The sequence below is a fragment of the Periplaneta americana genome, chromosome 4, assembly GCF_040183065.1.
Source record: "Periplaneta americana isolate PAMFEO1 chromosome 4, P.americana_PAMFEO1_priV1, whole genome shotgun sequence".
Classification (NCBI taxonomy): Eukaryota; Metazoa; Arthropoda; class Insecta; order Blattodea; family Blattidae; genus Periplaneta; species Periplaneta americana.
In genome coordinates, this window is record NC_091120.1 from 24,879,212 (window position 1) to 24,903,272 (window position 24,061).

Sequence of the window (24,061 nt, forward strand, 5' to 3'; positions counted from 1 at the left end):
AATAGTGAGAAGATTTCTAAATTCTCTATAACGGTTGTTCTGTATGGTTGTGAAACTTGGATTCTCACTTTGAGATGAACAGAGGTTAAGAGTGTTCGAGAATAAGGTGCTTAGAAAAATATTTGGGGCTAAGAGGGATGAAGTTACAGGAGAAAGGAGAAAGTTACACACCGCAGAGCTGAACGCATTGTATTCTTCAGTTAACATAATTAGGAACATTAAATCCAGACGTTTGATATAGGCAGAGCATTTAGTATGTATGAGTGAATTCAGAAATGAGTATAGACTATTAGATAGGAGATCTGAGAGAAAAAGATCTTTGGAAAGCCGAGACGTAGATGGAACGATAGTATTAAAATCGATTTGAGGGAGGTGGGACAGGCCTATTATTGTAGGGAATGGATTAATCTTGGTCAGGATAGGGACCGATAACGGGCTTATTTGAGGGGGCAATGAACCTCCGGGTTCTTTAAGAACCATTTCTAAGTAAGTAGGCCTATACATATACAGAGTGATTCACGAGGAAAGGTAAAAATTTAAGATGTGAAATCTGAAGTCATTCTGAGTCAAAAAGTTCATATGAATATAGGTCAGTTTTCGAACGGTTACGGAGATATGGCTCTTTGATTTCACAAAAACTTCTAAGATTCCATTTTACTAACTCGCATTTAGAGACAGATAACGGGCAATTTAAAGTTTATACTCATGTATGCATACATACCTAATATTCTAGACATCGGGGTCGATGTTTTCGCACATTTTCAAAGATATCTCCTCATGCTTCAATGCACTGTTGCGCTCGGGCGTGAATCGCGCTCATCGCACTGGAGAGTTGCACATAACTGTTTTCTATGATGCATCGAAAATACGGTCGCTTAGCGCCTCTCTCGTTTCCTCCTTCCTTTGCTATACCAAGTCTTTCATCCAACCCCATAGACAGTAAGTAATCTTAGATATGGTACCCTTCTGTTCGGAAAGCGTCGTTCATATTCAGCGACGGCACGCAAGGAACTTCCATCACACAAACCATAAACATACACAATATCGGCGTATTCTGTAGTCGAAAATTTATAAGACATCTTGAAAAACACAACTTAACACTTCCGATAACTGTACCTGTATAACTACTGTACTGTAAGTAGCTGACTGGACTGCTATGAATTGATGATAGTGTAGGCTATTTGTGTTATCTGCGGTTTCTGAGTCATTACATCAGACAAGGGCAGGCGATTGGACATTTGTAATGCCCCACCACCCGGCTTCTTCCTCTTATCTACTTCGTTCACAATGCAGATTCCAATGTTACGTCATTCATTGCGACCTTGACCTTTTCTCACGCCTCGTCTCACGTCAGCAGCATTTAGTAACGTCTGATTCACATTGGGGCGAGACGTTTTACCAAAAAAATGCATCTAGCTTCGCCAACGTTCGAAAACGGACCTATGTTCATATGAACTTGTTCACTCAAAATGGCCTAAGATATCGTATCCTAAATTTTTTACCTTTCCTCGTGAATCATCCTGTATGTATATGATTATTTTTTAGCCCTCTATCATTGTATTTTATGTTTGTTTTCTTCCAAAACAACGCCAATTATTGTCTGAAAGTTTGTATTATTGTGCACGTCACTTCAAAGCTAGCTCAGTCCGTAGACCGCTGGATTAAAAAAATAGCCAAATCCTTTCATAAAAATGGACTTAACTCGTTTTGGGATCACACTCTTCAAATGAAGTATAGCCTATGTATTACAGTGGCTTGAATAGCTAATGCTGCATTTATTTTCTTGCACTGGTTACGATCTTTATTAAAAGTGGAACTTCTTTGTTTTATGGTTATGCTAAGGTCAAGCGGTGACCTACAATTATTTGAAACCAGCCACCGGCGTGGCTCAGTCGGTTAAGGCGCTCGCCTGCCGGTCTGAAGTTGCGTTCGGTAGCGGGCTTGGGCTGATTACCTGGTTGGGTTTTTTCCGAGGTTTTCCCCAACCGTAAGGTGAATGTCAGGTAATCCATGGTGAATCCTCGGCTTCATCTCACCAAATAGCATCTCGCTAATACCATTCTCATCGACGCTAAATAACCTCGTAGTTGATACATCGTCGTTAATTAACCAACTTAAAAAAAATATTTGAAACCAGACAACCACCGACCCTTAAACGTTCCATGGTATACCTGTTATCATTTTTATTTCTTTCTGCTCCCCTTCTACAGTATATTTATTTCTTTCCTTACACGGATAGTAGTTTAATTTCGGATGTTTATCAATGTTACGTGTTTCTCGAGCGAGGTAACAAAGATCAAATGCAAAATTTAATGTAAAACATTGTGGTTACATAACATAGACAGGAATGTAACTGGTAACATTAGTCTAAATTGTTTCTGAATACACAAATATATCATGAGAAAGCGTGTCATCTTTATAAAATGTGTTTGTTGCCTTAAATTGAGCTAAGAATAGGCTTCTGCTGTAGCTAGCTAAAATGCCATGGCGTTGGTATTTATGTTATTGACTTGTTTCATGTTTACAGTTTGTCACACTTACTTCTGCATCGTGGTGTACAGCTTTTATCTGATATTATCGAATGATGAAATTAAAAACGACAACCAATTAACTGGCAAACGGAGCAGTCCAAGCAGGAGTCAGTGAAAGTGTTGTCAAAATAAAAAGGAAAAACAGAGGCATTATTGAAAGGGAGGTTTAATTCCTGTACTGGAGAGGACAAAAACATGTGTGATACAAGACTCTTCGTCAATACCTTTCGACTAGAAAAGAAGTACAGTTTTTGTTCATATACAATCAGTAATCGAAATTAGTGACATTTTGTAATTTGACTGTAACTTTTTATCTAATAAATTACACACAGCGAAATGGAAGTTAACAACTAATTTATTGATAATCCTATAGGTGAGAAACATACATGCGTACATGCATTGCACGAATACACGCGTACACATACCTACCTACCTATTTATATATCTATCTATCTACAGACCTATCTACTTTCCTATCTACATACCCACTTATCCACATACCTACACATGCAACCTACATATCTATCTATTTACATACCTACCTATCTACTTAACCAACTATCAACCTACCATCTAAATACCTACCTTCCCACCTATCTACTTACCTATCTACATACCCACCTATCTATCTATTTTTTTATTTTATTAGGTTATTTTACGACGCTCTATCGACATCTAGGTTATTTAGCGTCTGAATGATATGAAGGTGATAATGCCGGTGAAATGAGTCCGGGGTCCAGCACCGAAAGTTACCCAGCATTTGCTCGTATTGGGTTGAGGGAAAACCCCGGAAAAAACCTCAACCCCTATCTATCTACCTACTATCTATCTACCTACCTACATATCTATCTACCTAGTTAAATACTTACCTACCTATCTACATATCTACCAACCCATCTATCTACCTACCCACTACCTACCTATCTACATAACTACCTACGTATCTACCTATGTACCTACCTACCTACGTATCTACCTATCTACATACCTACCTACGTATCTACCTATCTACATACCTACCTACGTATCTACTTACATACCTATCTATCTACCCACCCACCTACCTAAATATACACACACATACATACCTACCTACATACCTACATATCTAACCTACCTACATATCTACCTACCCACTACTTACCTATCTACATACTACCTACGTATCTACCTACCTACAATATCTACCTACTCATCTACCTACATACTCACCTATCTAGATACTTACCTACGTATCTATCTATCTATCTATCTATCTATCTATCTATCTATCTATCTATCTATCTATCTATCTATCTATCTATCTATCTATCTATCTATCTATCTATCTATCTATCTATCTATCTATCTATCTATCTATCTATCTATCTATCTATCTATCTATCTACTCACCTACCTATCTGCATACTTACCTACGTATCTATTATCTACATACCTACCTACATATCTACCTACTCGCCTACCTACGTATCTACCTATCTATCTTCATATCTACCTACGTACATATCTACATACCTACCTACCTATCTACATACCTACTTATCTACATACCTATATACGTATATATCTACCTACCTATCTACCTGTCTATCTACATACGTACATATCTACATACCTACCTACGCATCTACCTATCTACATACCTATATACGTATATATCTACCTATCTTTACCTATCTATCTATATAACTACCTACGTACATATCTACATACCTACCTACGTATCTACCTATCTACATACCTACCTACGTATCTACCTAACTACATACCTATATACGTATATCTACCTACCTATCTACCTATCTACCTACGTACATATCTACATACCTACCTATCTACATACCTACCTACGTATCTACCTACCTACCTACGTATCTACCTACATAGCTACATACCTACGTATCTACTACCTACCAACCTATTGTGCACTCATTCACGTGACCTAGTACTCGTACTAACATTTTCAACCCTGACATTCATTATCAGATGTAATAAAAGTTCCAGAATTGTCACACACGTCAATCGCGCTCTCGTCCCGCGTCAGTGAACGTGATGGCTAATATCCAATAAGGGTGCCTTTCAATACATCATGCGCTATCGGACCAAGTAAGCTGATTAAATCTGGTGTTAATTGCTCACGACCTTGTTCTGATAAAGGTTAGCTGCACTGCGGCGGATGGATCATAGCCTGGACACCACGGACGCGGTAAGTTCTTCAGTACACGAGGCTGAATTGGTTTCAAATTGCATGGACGAAATGGTATTGTTTCAATTATGCAGAAGTACCTACACGTTGTTCAGAAGAGGATTATCCAAAACTAAAACATATGTAGTCTAGATGATTGAAGGATCTGAACTCTCATGTATTCAAAAATTAATATATAAGAACTGCTACAAAATTTATTAAGCGTTATAAAAGAGGTGAGAAAATATGAATTTGAAAAGAAAATACAAAATTAATATAATAAAATAAAAACTATTTGAGATATTATTAGAAACCCGGTAGATATCCAAATAGTGAAAATATTTTTTTTATTGAAATCCATGATCGTAAGGTAGATGATCCAAATTCCATTTCACATAAATATCCAATTTTATGCAAAAGATATTGCAAATGGTTATTTAGAATATACATTTAATACTGAATTTATAGATCTTATATTTATTCCTACTATTGTATGTCATGAAACATCTAAAAGAAAAACCATAAAATCCTCTGGATATGATGAAATATCAAGTAAAGTTTCATAAACCAGTTATGAAATAATTCATTACCTTGTGTAATTTGTTGATGAAGTGTGACAATTCTCAAGAAATACTTAACTACTCAATAGTGAAACCAATGTGCAAGAAGGAAAATAAATCTACTATTAGGTCTACTAATTATAGACTGAATATCATTACAATATTTTCAAAAGTGTTAGTTGTGTATAATTGATTACAATACCATTATTTGGAATCTAAGAATTATTGTAATCCAACGAATAACTGAGTTACTTTAAACCAGTTTCTATTTTAAAATAATGTACTTCCGAAGGAGTGTACATTACATAAAGACATACCTCGAAAACTTCTCGAAGTTAGAGTACTATTACAACATTTAACTTCAGAAGGGTAAAAAATGCACGAGTGAATAGAGTAATAATAGGGAATTGAAGGAATAGGGTGCTGAATACTGAGTCTTCCAGTATTCGTTTCTACTTGAGCCTCCAGATCTGATTCTTACCTATGCCGTTAGTGTCAACATTGGTAGAATGAAGCGTTGCTGATAGTGTCATCGAAATGTTGATCTTGCAACGAGAATATTGCTGCGACTGTCCATTGAAGACTGCAGTGATTTGCATGGGATCAATTAATGCGGTAAGTATGGCCAACCTTCATTAGATGTGTGTGCCTTTTCTATCCCTCGCTTTGCTTGTACCAGTCTTTCGTTTTCACTCTTTTTACTCCATAATCTTTATCTTCTTCCTGCATTCGGTACCCCCATGGCTAACATTTGTGATTATACAAGGTGGGGCAGAATGAACTCATGATTTTGACTTACTGTATGTAGTACCCGTCCATAGTTGGGGTGGATTGAACCTAGACATGGCATAACATTGGTCAAGGTATGCCATTTAAGGTTAGAGTATCAACACAGTCTAGTAGCTATATACAGTCGCGAAGCTCAATATGTAAGGAATATGGAATATGCATCCATAGATATTGTCGGACCATCGGATCTGTGCCCCTTCAGCGCTGTCGTCGTTCTTGGAAAAGTTAACGCCTCTACTCACCCCATTCCACCCGTTTTTCTCCCACTACGTCAAACAGCAGGCCACGAGCCTTGCCGAATAGGGATGTTGCCAAACTTCCGTCAAACGGTGTCATAAATAACTGATCCTCCATGCTAGAATATCATTTCTTTCAATCAAAATACATCTTGTATTTCTACATTTTTTAAACCGAAATCCCATGTCTCGAATCACTTTTCTTAGCGTTTCTCTCCAACCTTGGAAATTATTGCTTCTCTGGCAACCTCCAGTAATGTCTTCAATGTCGGAAATTGTTTCTGCACGATATAAAATTCTTGTATCTTTCTCCTTATAATACATCGGTTCATATGATCTACAAGAATTTAAGATTCCCTTGGTCTGTTCCTCCCTGGTGATTCTAGCTTTTCATCTCCTGCACAGACTCCCTCTCCTGATTTTCTTTATTAGGCGCTCTGACCTGCCTATATAAATTACATTAAATGTTGTATTATCAGTATTAGTTAAATAAGTAATTTTAATACGTAATCAATTGAAATAAAATAAGCCTCACATGTGATCGCAGCTGCTCTTTTCATTGCCTGATTTATAGGAAACAGATATTGACCTGTTTGTTTCTCTTCATCGAAAAATGGTATTACGTACTGGGTTAATAATATTTCTTTCGCCACTCCGTGCTACAGTGTTCATGTTGAGTTGACATCACTGGACTCTAAGTGCAAATAAACTGTCCCTCAAGAAGGCTCAAAATTGTGAGTAGTGGGGGAGAGAAAGGGAGAGAGAAAAGAGAGAGATGGGAATGCAGAGAAATGAATTACCGAGGCTGAGAAGGAATTAGGGTTCAGTTCGCATATCTTACGGGGGCACAGATCCGATGGTCCGACAATAGTTGCTAACCACTAGAATCGCTACCATCGTCTCATCACAGACAATGCGAAATAGTACCGGTACAGTCTATTGTTCCTAGTACCCTCACAACTCAAGCTTCGTGACTGTATGTACTAGACTGTGGTATCAATTGCTTAGGTTTACATGGCAACTAGCCTATTTCTGTTTTGTTACTCAAATCAACGAATCTGAATTATTTCGGTAAATGTACAGAGCAAACATGCCCAGAACATCGGACATTCACTATTGAAACAGTTATTAAAAATGGAGACTCATTGTTAACACAACGATTATTCAGGCGGAATTTCAACGTTGCAAGAGTTGCAAGACATGGAAGAGTTCCGGATCGCAACACAACCAATAATCTTTCCATTGTTACGTCTTCGTAATATTGACTTCACTGGAATTTGCTATCAACATGACGGGGCGACATCCCATACTGCTCGTACGAATCGTGTTTGGACACAGGATCATTTCCCGCTTTGGTGATATCTCTTGGCCAGCTCGTTCACCCGATTTGACTGTTTGTGACTTTTTTTTGTGGGGTAATTTAAAGAGTTAAGTGTACGAAACTCGTCCAGCAGATTTAAATACCCTAAAGCAAAGAATTATGGAACAAACTGATGAAATTCCTGCAGCCATGCTATTGCGCGTCATGGAAAATATCATGACTCGAGTGAGAGAGAGAGCATCAATGTCTGTAGAAGACACCTGGCGGGCGTTATTTTCAAGAAAACTTTGGATTTGTGCTCTGTAAAGATGGCAAACTTGTGCTTCCCAATTGATAGGTCTTTCAATAAATGTTAAGGTTACTGAGTAGTAAAAATTTCAAAATCATGAGTTCATTTTGTCTCACCATGTACTTATTTCTATCACAATTCTATGTATAATATTAAACAAAAAAGTGACCAGCTGCCGTATACTAAGTATCCTTCGGAATACTTCGGTTGATTCAGTGAAAGCTTAGGTTTACATGTGAACAAATTTATCATGCACGACTCCGCTCCGTTTTTCCTTTCTTTTATTTGTTGTTTTTTGCTGCCTGTAGATAAAGACCCAGTTTCTTCAGCCTTTGCTAAATTATAACAGTGTGTTATTCAATTTTAACTTTAAACTTAACAGTTGAAGCATTTCTTCAACTACTGTTAGTACTAACAGGCTGTTAAAACCTATGTTAATTTAACTCCCCAATTTCATGCAGTTAAATCATTTAACTCTCTGTTAGCATAGAAGTATTCAATATGTCCGGTGTGTTAGATGCTGAACTTTTATATCTTGATTATTTAGGAAATGATATTCATGAATACATAAGCAGAGCGGATGATTTCTCTGATTTGACAGGACAGAAGTTCATATAAAGGTATAGGCTATTTTCTGCCAAGCCTCACTTTTCGCTTTCAACATAGATCCGTTTGTTTGTTTTCAATAATTGGTTTATACTGCTAAATTATTTTCAGCAGAAGGCTTCTCTCGAACGAAGAAAAATTAGTCCCACGATTTTTTTTTGTTCCAGTGTTTTCTATTTCACAACAGCAATACGCCACTCCACTCTACTGTGATATAAATGATGGACAGAAGCATACCGGGTAAATTAAACCTGAGAGGCTAGAAAGACTTCTATTCTCTCTGAATTAAACAACGGAAAAAAGCGAGAATCGCAATTATCAGAGTTCAGAAAACAGAATTGAGCCTATACTTGGTTACAGGTTGTGGTTAAACTCTAGAATCTCTTGTCCTAAAAAAGAGTTAACAAACAGAATGTTAAAATGTGAAATGTGAAGTTGAAGAAACGCAATATTTTTAACAGCATTTCATACTTTTAACTTACAGTTAATTAACGCTATTTTAGGTGCATTTTAACCAAGGTTGAAGAAACCGAGCCAAAGTGTTACAACTAATCTACAACAAGATGTATTCAAGGGGTAAATTAGATGCAAAATAAATATCCTTTCCCTCGTCTTGTGAACCAGGCGCTGCCCGTATTGGTCTTGCACAAATTCAAGCTACAGAATATAGATCGTTTTCTGTGCCTGTACATCTTAATTAATTGTTAATTTAGTATAGGCGGGGTTAGAACGCTTCAGACTGCCCAGCTTCAAGTAAAGCGTGGAATGAGACCTCTGCCATTGGGTCAATAACAATTATACTTCTCTCCTCCTCTGCCAGCAATGTTTACTTCTCCTGTCAGACATTACGGAACGAAGTATAGCTGCCTGATTTACCCCCACCATAAGGTTCTTACTGTGAGCTACGGTGCACGCTTGCTTTTAGTTTCACGAGATAACGAATGACCTATAATAAGACTTAATAGTCTGCCCCCGTGGTCTGTTGGTCAGCATGCTGGCTTGCAGATCCGGAGGTCCCGGACTCGATTCCCGGGCTCGGCTCTCTGTGAATTTTTCTTGAAGAAGAAAAATTGCCTGGATGTCTAGAGTCTGGAAATTTGTATGAACGTGGGTGTGATTGTGAGTGTGCCGGGTTAATATTAATTAACCATTAATCAAAATATAAAATACAACAGAACTGTCGCTGTTCAGTAACCTGAACACACGTTTCAGTGTCACATTGTTGACAAGTATCTCCATCTGTTAGCACAACCATAAAGCATCTAATAGATGCTATAGAGTTACCAACAACGAAAAAAAAAAAAGACCTAATACCTAATATAGCCTTGTCAGTTGCCTTCATAACATCATCGCAACTAATATACTTGTTCTTTCCTTCTTATCAAGACGAGTTCACTTTCACATTTGTCTATTATATTTTAGTACACTTTCCTAAGATTTCATCTACAGTGTCCTCATGCGTCAACTCCCAGCTTGAGGGACCAGAAATTTGATATCGTAATATCCCTCCTCGAGAGAGGTCGCTTTCATTACAGCAAACGAACCCCCATTGCTCGTCCAAGTAGCCCAGGTACTGATATCTGGGAGAGCTGAGCCTAGGACTTTTCACGAAGTAGTCTCCTTTCCCCCTCCTTTTTTTTAATCAGGCTTGGAACCGGCTTTGGCGGAGTTAGTTGATATTTGTATATCTTCTGAAATCTATTGCTTTAGATACTAGTAGATTATGTCGAATTTCTCTGTATTGTTCAGGTAGGTGGAGTTGCCAGCGTTTTAACGAGCATCATCACGACAGAAGCCCTTGATCCTGACCCCGAAGTCGAAAGTTTTCGAGACGCAATAAAAAGTACGTAGCAATGTTGGCTCTTCAACGTGTGCCTTCGTTCTTGTTAAAAATATTAAAGAACTATGATAATGCAAGTAAGTTGAGAAAATCGCTCAATACCTAATTGACATTGCTTTGGTAAAAATGTTCTTACCATCTGAGTCAGTGTTAACTGTGATGTAGAGAAATACAGTTAGGCAAATCTGGCTTTCAGGTAGAAGCTCCCTGTGAAGCAGGCTTGAATAATTTCAAAGGAAAAATTGTTCCGGGGCCGGGTATCGATCCCGGGACCCTTCGCTTAGTGCACGAATGCTCTACCGACTGAGCTACCCCAGGAACCATACACGACACGGTCACAATTCTTCCCTTTATATCCACACAACTCAAATGGGCTGACAAGACGCCAGAAACCAAACTTTGAGTGCACACTTACCAAACATTTTATTTAACTTTAATGGTTACTTAAAGTCTTTTTAATTGATGCTTAAAGAGACAATGCATTTCACCAGTGCAAATTGGGCTTTAAGCTCTCATTAAACTACATTTAAGTTAATTGGTCAATATTTGGGCATTTAAATGATTAATCCTGCATTAACGACAATAATTATCATCATGGAGAGTACAAAGATGGACTTGATATTTGAAAATGATGATCCCGGGACCCGTCGCTTAGCGCAAGAATGCTCTACCGTCTGAGCTACCCCAGAAAAGAGAAAATTATTTTAATTACCTACAAAGAGAAAGATTTGAAAAGACTGTTTAGCCTAAGCAAAATATCAGCATTGGATATTTTGAAAGGTATAGAAGGTGATTTAGAATTTCCAACATGGGAAGGTTATTTCATATTTAATTATTTAAATGATATATTTATTTATGGAACAGATGCATTATTCAAATACCGCCAATTAATGTACCTCCTAAAAAATGGTCAACGGAAGTAGCAGTTCGATAAATGAAATTATTATCGATAGGTACCTATTGTTTGAATAATTGAGAACCAAAGTTTGGTAATTTAGGCCTACATGTCACCATGGCGGGTATTTAAACACTACAAGGTCCAGGGGAAAAAAAAACTGCGTAAAAAGCTATAATGAATAAAGAAAAAGTTTGGAGAAAGCAGTGACATTGCGTATTATTGACATAAATAAAAATGAATTATTTTTACTAAGTTGGCTATATTAGAATAACAATCGAATATATACTATTTCCATATATTATCAAATTAATGTATTTACGCCATTATATTTTATGAGGAGCTCACTTTCAAAACGTGTCTTGTCCACCTGATAACGGAAATGAGCTTCCTGTGTCTATGCATTCTTCAAATATAACCCTTCATACAACTGTCATGATTCAGATTCAGAACGCCTTCTAAATCACTAAAATATTGCGTTGAAAGTGACTATTGGAATCAAACTGATCTTGTCCATAGTAAAATTTGCAACAAAATATTAGTTTATGCAAATCTGGCTTTCAGGTAGTAGCTCCCTGTAAAGCAGGTTTGAATAATTTCAAGGAAAAAATGTTCCGGGGCCGGGTATCGATCCCGGACCCTTCGCTTATTAGTTTAATTCCAGTTTTGGAATCAAAGACTCTCAAGCTCCCATTTAACTCTAAATGCACCAGATCTCTTCGGTTTCATAATGTCTCTTGCCTAGCAGGTACGGAATTTTAGACCTAAAGCGTTTTTTTTTTTTAATGATTTACCACAAATTTATGGGAATGGACAAGGGTCTTTTGGAAATAAGCTCCTCATTCGAAGTAGACATTACAATAGCGCAAATCCATCGTATTTCCATTTTGCTTGCATATATCCTTATATCTGCTTTCATATTGTATTCGATGATTTTTATACATTTTCAGATTACCTCCGGTAATAAATGTTTTTAAGTTTCTGAAAAATTATTACTCCTCGCTCTCTTCTTCACCTCCATTTCTGATGACAATTTATTGTTGTAATATAACAAGTGAAGTCACTATAAAAGCCAATTCTTACATTGGCAGGGCACATGGCCTTCGGAATTATGATTTTGCTATGATTCAGTAAGCCGTGATGACTTGATTGGGAATTAAATTAATTTTCTTTATCTTAAATGTGTATTAGTTTGGTGAAGTGCAAACGAATTAAATATGATTTAACTTTGGTATTTAAGTTGAATTACAATTAGTGGATATGTAAGATGTTGGTGACATCCTCCCTTAATGGTTGATGTTTAAATAAACTTGTAGCAAAATGCCTTAAAATGTCTTGAATCAATCAGCTATGGATGAAAGGGCGTCCCTATTTACGCGTATAATACAGTGCGATCGAAAAGTCCTTCCGCAGCTCTATTAGTTCCAGTAACCCTAGAATACAACCCTGTAGAAAGTTGGTACTCCTCAATTCATTCCGGTTTGACAATATTCATTTCTGATGACAATTTCTTGTTGTAATATATGCTTAGCGGCCAGTGCTGCCACTTTAATTGTGTACCAAATACACTTGAATTCTCTGCTTAGTGGATTCTTGGCTACACAAGCACTGCGGAGAGACTTTTCGAGCGCATTGTAGAATTATAGTTGCCCGCGATTTTGCACTATGAATATATCTGTAATTAATTTTTAGTTTAGTTATCAGTGCAAGGCATCATGCTACGTCCGGTAGATGACATTTATTTCAAAACAACAGGTGGACTTCAGTGGTCTTGTGTATGATATGCGACGTTCACTTCTGTGCAGCTATCAAGACCGTGAGCATCGTTGTTGCTGCGATGGGCTCGCTGCTGACGTTGATGAGTGGCCTGCTGATTCACAGTTTGATGAAGGTGAGGCTTTTATAACGAAATACATTTATTGGTAATCATCAGAGCTATAGGGGAACAACTTAGAAAACTCCGTTGGTCTGCGCATGCGTCAATCTTTTAAAGAGTGATACAATATACTATTAACATTCTCCTTCCTAACTGTCAACCAATAACTGAAGAAGGCGTTACTTACGTAGACTTTCAATGAAGCAGAATATTTTCGCATGTTTTAAAATAATATCTAAAAAAAGTAGTAGTCAGATTCTAATAAGAAAAAAAAGCATGTTGAAGAGTATTGTTTGCAGATTTCTAAGACGTTTGAGTCGCCGCAATGTAACAAATGTAAGACTTCTTAATTTAGGTTTGTTTTATACTACTGTAGTGTGGGAAAATTTGTTTTTGAAGTAGAAAATTGATCAGCGATAAACTTTTTTTTTCTTGAAGAGATGGTGGGTAGTTGCAATGTATGAAATCATCTAAATAGATTCTACTTTATGCTGAAAAAACCGATGTTAATAGAATGAGTCAACAAGATATCATCACTTGTCAAGTTTATGTCTGACTGCTCGCAGTCCGTCAAGTAGCGCGTACATAAATATTATTTATCTTCAAAACCCAATCATGCTTAAAAAAATAAGCATTTATTGTTTTGTTTTCATTTACTTAAAGGGACAGACTAAAATGTTTAGTCAGTTGTCTCCAGTCTTTTCAATTGCATTTTTGTAACAGAAATTGGTTCCCCACTTAACGTAAAGGAACGATTGTTATGGTCACAAAGCACTTCACTAGTCTCTTCCTTAGTTTTTTTTTTCCAGAGGTCCGCAGAAGATGCTCCTTTTTCTATTAAAAGCTTCCTTTGCCATTGCTATCCTCCTTTTTGACTTCCTGGCAGCAGCTCATGTTACTGCTTATAGTACACCCCAAGTAGTTGAAGCTGTCCACTTGCTCTACTGCCTCATTTAGAATTCGCAACTTTACCTTATTTATTTTTCTTGCGACAACCATGGTCTTTGTCTTGTTTGCATTTATTTTCATCTCATACTGCTTACAGCCGTCGTTTAGCGCCTGTGGCATATCTCTTAGTATTGTCTCCTCTTCTGCTATCAATGCCATAACAGCAAATGTTACACACTTTATTCTTCTTTCTCCTACTTTTACCCCTCCCATGTTCTGAAAACAGTTCTTCACCAAATCCTCCAAGTAGATGCTGAACAGGGTAGATGATAAAGGACATCCTTGTCGTACTCCTCTCCCTATTTCTCTTCCTTGAGACATTTCTTCTCCTGTCCTGACTTTGACACGTTGTTTCATATCGTCGTTGTTCCTGAAATAACTCCTATGTGACATATTTATCGATTTTAAGATTTTTGCTCTATTAAATAACTTAAATAGTGATACAGCAAATAATAAAATCTCCTATATGTAGGCTAATTATATTTTTTTGTTTCGAAAATGTAAGAATTCACAGTGTCCTATGTACGACTGCTATAGGATGAAAAAATGTATTTTGTGCGAGATCGTGCGTATTTGCTTGTTTTCCGCACAGAACCAATACGCGGTAAGTGTGAAATACCACATTCAGTATTCCCAACGTAACACACACAACAATTTCCCTTTTCTTACCGCTTAAGCGCGATATTCATTTTACTGCTTTAGACTTTTAACATATTATTTTTAGAGACGTTTAACATAATAATAATTATAAATTGGAAACTTACCACTGCAATTTCACCTGAATTGTAATGTTAATTATTGTTTTTAAATATTTGCAAAAATTAAGTAAAGTCTACTACTCCACGAAACTTATTGCATTCCTGATACAAGTAACATTAAGGAAGCCGTGAAAAAATCAACAAGGTCCAGATGCCGATGTTATTACTGCAATATGTTATATAAATAATATTGTTGAAATATTAAAATGAAAAATAAATCATTACATAACCTTACCGTTTATTTTAAGTTCGCATTTATAGACTGGGGGAAAAAAGACAGACGTATATCACGGCCTGCTGGAGTATAGTAAACACAGAAAACATTTTATAGCAACAATGTTGAAGAAATATATTTTGGTTTTCCGAAGTTGCCGTCATTAAACAGAAACCAACATGGAGATTTCATTGCAACTAATTAGAAATTCGTCTTTCAGGTATGTAATAAACGATCTTCGCACAAAATAATGTACGATACACGAGCGGTATGTTTGTTTTCATGTTCTCGGAAATTAAAAAGCTCAACTACGATTCGCTTTTTCGATCTTTTCCTCGAACATGAAAACGTCAACATACCGCTCTTGTAACGTATATTACTATTTTCTTCCTACTGAAAAATTTTATATTTTGCACATAGGAATAATTGCAGGAACAACGACGATAAATATAAGTTACTGAACAATCTCCTGTCTTTCCAATCCACACTTACTTTCTTCAGGATATTCATCAGTTTGTTTCAATCCAGTCTGTCAAACGCCATTTCTAAGTCCAAAAATACTATATGTACACTTATTTATTCTTCTCTAGGTATCTTTCGCCGATTGTTCGTAGTAGTCAAATTGCATCCTATGTTCTGAAAACAGTTCTTCACTAAATAAGATTACGGAATGCGAATATTAGGCCAAGTCATCGACAGCTGATATCACCAGATCTGACATTTTGCGCTCCTTTTCCCGTACTTCACATCACAACAGAACCCCACTCTCCTTAATCCAGGCTCACTGTTTGTATTAAAACATAAACAAGTTACAAGCCTGGTTCGCAGAACGACACGTACGGACTTGTACAAATAAGTAATAAACTAATGACGATTGGACCCATCTTCATGCGATGTTCTTTGCTCAAAATGATCTACAGCAGGCCTGCACAAGGTTTGCTCTCTCAGAGCCGGCTCACAGCTCATGAGCGGAATGCAGATATTAGCTGCGCTCTGTATAAGGGTGGACTGGAAGAAGGGGTGATCTCGTACAAAATATACACAAAAGGAAGTATTATTACGAGTGTTTATGAAACGAATTCCCGTTCAGTGTTTGCAAAACTATCTTGGACTATTATTAATTAATAAAGAAATATTTATTTTACAGAAATAATAGAAATTTTGTAGGTACTTAAATGTACAATATCATTTTGTTATATTTTTATTTATCTGTACATCAAAACGAGGTTTTATTACTATTGCTAGCTGAAAGGAACAGTAGCCTACTGATCGTAATGAAACATCAGTTACAGATGTTCGATGTCTGCCTTTATTAAAGTTGATTATAGAAAACAGTTGCTCACAAATATAAATGTTGAGCCAAATATAGCAATCATTTTCACAGTCAGCCTGTGTAGTTGTGGATATTATTGCTAATGTTTAGTCTTGTAAAACTCAACCAGGCTAGTAGTATTATTCAAACGATCTTTAGCCCTTAGGTCACATTGAAGATCAATAAGTTGGAGCTGTAAATCGTTAAATGTTAAATGTTATGTTCCGTCTTTTAGATTCCTTCATACTGTACTGTAGTAGTAGGTAAGCAACGTGTAACAGTTACTGAGAATAGGCCTACACACTGCACTCCACTAGATAACCGAGTGGTCGTTTCCCTCTCCTCTACCTGTAGCAAGTCTATGTCATTCTGACGTATCTTCCTCTCCGTTTCGGCGAGCTGTAAACACGGCCCTCCCGCTCCGAAGGAGCGCTCGCGCGCTCGTTGAGCGCTGTTTGTGCAGGTCTGATCTATAGAATTGATTCCTAAAGCAAGGGTTATGCTTTTTGAATCACCTTATATTCTTGTAACATTAATAGTTTCATTGTAAACATATTCCGAACTATTGTGATCTTCCTCTTTGGTTATGAATTACTCGTATTTCGAACTGCTTCAGTATTACAGTTGATACTACTTTCCCTGTATTAATCAGTACCTAATGAAGTAAAGTACAAATTATATCCATGTAATTGCCCACATTGGCGTAAAGCTGTTGTTTATCTTACCTATCAGACATTTAAGCTGAACACAGATAAGAAGCACTGTAAATACATTATAATTAATCCAATCCATCGTAGTTCGAAAAATATCTGATCTGTATCTATAGCCTATTACATGACTTCTCTATGCCTTGAACTTTGTGCCCTGACGTCTACCCCGCAAAATGTTTTTTACCTAAAATATTTCCCCAGTTGAAATGTCACTGGTTCTTACAGACGAGGCCACACACGATTCGCTGACCTCGGTGACTAGCCGTTATTAAACTAGCCATTGGATCCGAGGGACCAGGTTCATATCCGATCGAGGGCGATGAAATCCTTAGCAAGTCTATCAAAATTATCGAACACTTTTTCCTCAATTTCAATTTCGATGCTGAATAACCTGTGTAGTTGAAAGCGTCGTTAAATAAAATACCACTACTACTACTACTACTACTACTCTACTACTACTACTACTACTACTACTACTACTACTACTACTACTACTACTACTACTAATACCAACACTACCATCACTACTACTATCGACAGTAATATCGCAAGTGGTGACAGTTTACCGGTAATTCAATAGAGCTTAACAAAAAATCTTTCTTGTCATAATTATTTTGAGACAACAGACTTAAAAGCTACATTAGATTTTATCGCGAACATTTGGATCGTACTGCATGAGTACATTCAAATATTTTTCCTCTGAAAGCAGAGATTATAAATACATACCAGCCTCCTGGAGATACGAAATTCATGATTGAACACATGAAGTCATTCATATCAAAACACTTTATTGTCAAACTTACAGAAAAGTCCGTAAAGGCCAGTTTCTATCCCATGCTTTTCCAATTCACTGCGGGCTAAAGCAAGGGGGTGCACTATCGCCTTTACTTTTTAACTTTGCTTTAGAATATGCCATTAGAAAAGTTCAGGATAACCGACAGGATTTGCAATTGAACGAGTTAAATCAGCTTCTTGTCTATGCGGATGACGTGAATATGCTAGGAGAAAATCCACAAACGATTAGGGAAAACACGGGAATTTTACTTGAAGCAAACAAAGTGATAGGTTTGGAAGAAATCCTGAAAAGACAAAGTAGTCTATATGATTATGTCTCATGACCAGAATATTGTACGAAATGGAAACATAAAAATTGGAGATCTATCCTTCGAAGAGGTGGAAAAATTCAAATATCTGGGAGCAACAGTAACAAATATAAATGGCACTCGGGAGGAAATTAAACGCAGAATAAATATAGCAAATGCCTGTTATTATTCGGTTGAGAAACTTTGTCATCTAGTCTGCTGTCAAAAAATCTGAAAGTTAGAATTTATAAAACAGTTATATTACCGGTTGTTCTGTATGGTTGTGAAACTTGGATTATCACTTCGAGAGAGAAACAGAGATTGAAGGTGTTTGAGAATAAGGTTCTTAGGAAAATATTTGGGGCTTAGAGGGATGAAGTTACAGGAGAATGAAGAAAGTTATATAACGCAGAATTACACGCATTGTATTCTTCACCTGACATAATTAAGAACATTAAATCTAGACGTTTGAGATGGGCAGGGCATGTAGCACGTATGGGCGAATCCATAAATGCACATAGAGTGTTAGTTGGAAGACCGGAAGGAAAAAGACCTTTGGGGAGGCCGAGACGTAGATGGGAGGATAATATTAAAATGGATTTGAGGGAGGTGGGATATGATTGCAAAGACTGGATTAATCTTTTTCAGAATAGGGACCGATGGCGGGCATATGTGTGAGCGGCAATGAACCTCCGGGTTCCTTAAAAGCCATAAGTAAGTGAGTAAGTAAGCAATCCGTACACTGAAGCTTTTACCCTAATTTATTTATTTTAGTGTTCGTTGATGTTAAATTCTCTATAGTTCAGTTGATTCTTTCTATATATTCATATCTACATCGTCGGCCTGGGTGGCGCAGTCGGTCGAGTGCTGGTCTTCTGTGCCCAAGGTTGCGGAGTCTATCCCGGTCCAGGTAGATGGCTTAAGTGTGCTTAAATGCGACATGCTCATGTCAGTGGGTTTACTGGAAAAATTCCGTCACACCGACGACGCTGATATAACCTCGGCAATTGCGAGCGTTGTTAAATAAAACATATTTTATAATTTAGAATTTACACATCTACTGCCCACGTGCATCAACGTCGGTTAGTGTAACCATCGGTTAAAATTGTGACCTAATCCCCGATTAAGCATTTTTACGGTGGATCGACCTCGGTTACGACTTAGATAGGAAGTTAACCACAGTAATCTCTAACCGGCCAAATATGAGCGGTTAAAGGAGATAACCAGCGATTAGTAGAGCAAGTAAAGCAAAATGGCGGCCATAACCACAGGTGATTATTTCGAAGACGATTATTATTGTGCAGTACTTGAATTACTTGGATAGAGCATGAGCGTGAAGGTTCTTTAGTGGAAAGAGAGAATTCTTGCGAGCAATTAGGTGACAGAAAATTTCAGGAGGGATTTCGTTTATCAAAATCTACAAATGGATCAATTGAAATAACACAAGAACAATCATATTTCTCCTACGGATCGGCTATTTATATTACGATTCTATGTAACTATTATTTTCTGTATTTTAAGAGGGAATACTCGAATACCAGTATCTCTTTCTCTATGTCACTGGCTGAACAAAGAGAGGTTATGGATGGATCTTAGGATAATGCACAATTCCCTGGTGTAGTCAAAGATCGTACACACATTCCTACCAATTTTCTGCATCCTTTTCCTTTATGGATATTCCATCTTTTTTATATAATAGGCCTACATTTAAATCTAGTAATTAAGTCTATCGATACTTCAACCTAACATTGGGATATAATCATTTTTGGATTCAATTTTCCATTTTGTACGATTTTAACCTAAAAGTACTGAAAAACAAAGAAATGGAACTCACAAATATAACAGCGCCCAAAGGCAAACAAATGCAACGCGAAAATGTAGGATACGTTCATTTCGATGTAGAACATAGTGAGCGCAGTCGTTTTTAGACGTTGACTATTATCTTTGCAGCGGTATGGATGCTTTCCTTTAGTCATTTTGTAGAAACAATGTACCATCATAGACTTTACTCTGGTTAAATGAAGTGTCAGCTAGCCATGTTTTAGTAATCGGTGATTATGAATGGTGCACATAAATTACATTTTAACCACGGCTACTGTTTAACCATAATTTCGTAATCTATGATTACTGCGTTTTTAATCAATGTTGATGCACTTCGCCATACATCTTGCCTTGTTTGCTTAGCGCTTCGTACTAACCGCTAATAACTTCGAGAGCAATAATCGAGTCGAAAGCAGAGATGAGAGAAATAAAAAGCTTCTTGAAATGAAACAAATGAACGTAGATAGGGTAAAATATACATCAGTTTTTAATACCATGCTTTTGACTATTAATGTAATATGATTCTGATTAGTCAGTTGATTATCAGTAAGCTTGTTCATTGGCTGAGAGAAGTTCGTATGAAATTATCACCAATACTGCTGCTGCTGCTACTACTACTGCTACTGCTACTGCTACTGCTACTACTACTAAGTAGTAATAATTATATTTCGTTATATAATCTAAGAAAAACAATTGTAGGCATTTATTTTAAAATGTAAATAAGTAATCAATAATTTAAAAAAAACTCTCTGGAAGGTTAATAAAATTACAGCTAAAACTTGCACACACTTTAAAAACAATTTTGCATATTAATTTTTGCATAAAAATGTTTTTGAATTTTGTCTCGGATTGGGCCTGGCGCTTCTGTCCTTACCGAGAGGAAGAAGGTATTGAAGACGAAATTTGTGTTAATAGAACTGAGTACGAAATAGTATTTATAAATAACATAGCCTACCTACGGTTATTGCTATGTCGAGTACAATATAAACAACAGTAAATTGCTTCCTCGTTTCTCATAAAATAGCCCTATTAAATGCAGAGAATGGAAATCTAAATGGGCGTTAATGTTCCCGCAGTGGTCGGCGTTTCGTGATTCGAGAATCAACAGCTTAATACACACACAGGACGGAGGGGTAAGGCAATGGGTGTTATGCATAAAGTTGTAGCATTACCTTATGCTTCGATTGTAGAAGATACTTGAAGTAGAAGTATATACTTCGTTTTGTATGCATAAACCTGATACTACTACTACGAAGTATGTACTACGCGGCGATAGTATAAACTATCAAGAGTATTCGATTGTATCGGTTATCGACAGTACTTCCATGCATTTAAGTTAATTTCTTGCTGGAAAATTGATTGTTGTCCTCAAAATCTGGTTAGTATAACAAGAAAAAGGACAATTACGAGGAAGTGGGAAGTGTAGAAGAGAGAGCATGAGAACAACTGCTGCCTGTTAATCTACTAGAAAAATATCCAACATTATTAAACAAGTCGCAGACTCCTTCCGCAAGGAGTGTTAAAGAAAAAAGCCATCTAGGCTACGAAAGTTGAAGTTTACGGCAAGAAAAGAATGGATGAAGCAAATTATGAAGAAAATAAATAACAAGTAAAGTAAAAATCAGACATAAATCAGACAGGCCCAAAATGTTAGTCATTGAATTTACATGTAACCTAAAATATTGTACGCACACGGAGTTTTTTCACGTAAATTAAATGTATTACAAATACATCATAGAATCATTTTGCTAAAAATATATTATTTTAAATAACAGTAACAAAATTCAACTGACAGATAGAATTCCAGTTATCTCTAAATCAACATTTGAGTAGTCCATTACAAAAATTGATCACATAACATTTTTTATTTGCAGAACCTCTATAACTTCTTATAATCACGTTCTGATGGATTTCGTCTTTCCTTGTAGGATTTTCTAGCGCGATTTCGCATAAATTCTGTCATATTAAACCGTACAAATGCTTATGGTGAGCTAACAAGGTCTCAAACACGGCAGACTACGATTTTTCTTAGTTTACACTTAGAAGTAGAAGTAAATACTTCTTGTTATGCATATAAATAGTGGTTTATACTACGAATTCTAGCATAAACTAAACACGGCCTTCCAGATCAAGTTTCTGCTATGCAGGAAACAATTTAGTATGGATTTTTATACACAAAGATCGTAGTATATATTACGAAAACCTTAGCAATAGCATTTACTTCAACTTTATGCCCTTGTTCATTCAATTTTAAGCAGTTTGGGTACCCTCTCCCTCCTACAGCCCCTTTACTGTGTATTGCAGGCTGCATTTTATATAACGTAATCTTTGCCGACCACTGGGCTAGAGCATGATCAAACCGTTGCTTACGGGATTACACAAGCTGGCGCATAGCACGATCGAGAGTAGGTCTCTGTGAGTCATGACAATTTCTGCCGCTAGGTTCGCCTCTCTGCCCTATGAAATGATGAATGGTACCATTACAAAGCATTGTGCATCGTGAAAATAGTTCGATTAATTGTGCATTACTGATTGAGTACGAATATTATAAATATGCCAAGCATATTACAGTGTTATTTGAAGTTTGTTCTTCTAATTAATACCATAAAGTAATGAAATAATATAGCCTAGGCCTATATGTGATTTTTACTACCGGTATTGATGTTGATCGTGGTAAATTAATCCAATTTCACAGTGTTGTCTTTTGTATTGTGGTTCATAACAATTATAACAGTATGTGCGTGGAAATGTTTTTAAAATAATAAATTCTAGCTCATGATTTTAAGTGGTCGTTTCAATGGGAGGTTATATTGGAAAGATGATCACAAATGGATAATTTACTGCAAGATACAAGAACTGAATATAAGTGAGTGTTCCGTTGAAAGTGAAAGTGAAAATTTCGTTTTACAAGAGCTAAGTAGGCGTACACGCACTAAAATACTACAGCGTTTACTATTACTATGCTCAATAGATTAATCAGTAGGCCTATAGAAATGTTTTCAATACTGCAAGAAAAAATCGCGCAATAATTATACTTCTCAGTTATTGTGACGTCCGTATTGTTTTAAAAAAGAGAGGGAAAAGTTAGGCCTTCTTGCAAATGCGTAATTATGAATTCAAGGAAATTAAAGATAATGCAGTACCTTAATTAGTTGCAAAATCTTATTTAATAACAATATTAATAATATTAGGTGAAAAGGGTAGGCTATAGTGCGTATATGTAAGATGTCAAGTTAATTTATTTCCGGAAATGTTTGGTGTATGAACTGAAGTACAGAGCAGACAGTCCCTCAGTTTATATGTAATATGTTTTAATATCAATAATGACAGCCTTTTATTGTAATATAATTGAGGAGTAGAAGTTTGCAAATTACGTCTATTGTCCATAAAATATTGTACGAAGCATTTAATAAGCAATGGTGAGTCCTTTAAATGTCCCAAATGTCAATGTCTTTTAAATGTTCTGCTATGAATATATAGGGCAGAACAGCGCTCCGAGCGGCGGAATTGGCATTACGAGGGAACCACTTCAGACTCGTTTTTCAAGCTCTATGCGCCAGCTTGTATAATCTCGTAAGCAACGGATCAAACATGTGGATAAACTCACTGTTCGATATACAGGAAAGTACTACATGCATATTTTATCTGCGCCAATTTTTGTAAGATACGACATCTCTTTTGTTTCAGAACAAACCGATGTTCCTGTTACCATGGATGGTGTACGTTGCATTGTATATGATCGTATTTGTAGCATCCAATGTTATCGACACGGTAGTTTATAGTCGGACGCAAGATTATTTGTTAGCGATCTACTCAGTTTTATGGGCAGTTACAAGTTCAGGTGAGTAGCATACTAACAACGGTAGCGTTTAGACTGCAAATCCAGCAGACCCGGTTTCGATTCCCAGCAAGGAAGTGGAGTCTATCAGAACGGGATGTGCGTCTATCTTGTTTCTTGCGTGCTGTTTTCAGCGTGTCTTGCGTCGTGCTAAACACGCTACAAATGAGTCCTGCTAATTGATCTCCATAGTGTAGGATTAATTTATTTATATGTCTATAACAGGGCAAAGGTCCAATTAGAATAGGCC

General features: G+C 36.7%; 1 protein-coding gene and 1 non-coding gene across 3 annotated transcripts in view; one reads left to right on the forward strand and one right to left on the reverse strand.

Annotated features, from left to right (window-relative positions):
* LOC138698793 (uncharacterized) overlaps nucleotides 1-24,061 on the forward strand; it is a 45,299-nt gene that overhangs the window by 19,582 nt on the left and 1,656 nt on the right. Inside the window, exons 1-5 of one of the 2 annotated variants that reach the window (XM_069825019.1) lie at nucleotides 4,707-4,737; nucleotides 5,770-5,891; nucleotides 10,267-10,360; nucleotides 13,058-13,143; nucleotides 23,661-23,814. In XM_069825019.1, the coding sequence (XP_069681120.1) occupies nucleotides 5,814-5,891; nucleotides 10,267-10,360; nucleotides 13,058-13,143; nucleotides 23,661-23,814 (412 nt within the window). In that variant the 5' untranslated portion in view covers nucleotides 4,707-4,737; nucleotides 5,770-5,813. Of the gene's footprint in view, nucleotides 1-4,706; nucleotides 4,738-5,769; nucleotides 5,892-10,266; nucleotides 10,361-13,057; nucleotides 13,144-23,660; nucleotides 23,815-24,061 lie in introns of those variants that run through there. The other variant, XM_069825020.1, reaches the window with a different exon arrangement.
* On the reverse strand, nucleotides 10,603-10,676 carry TRNAS-ACU (transfer RNA serine (anticodon ACU)). Its single transcript has one exon. It is a non-coding gene; the product is annotated as a tRNA-Ser (tRNA).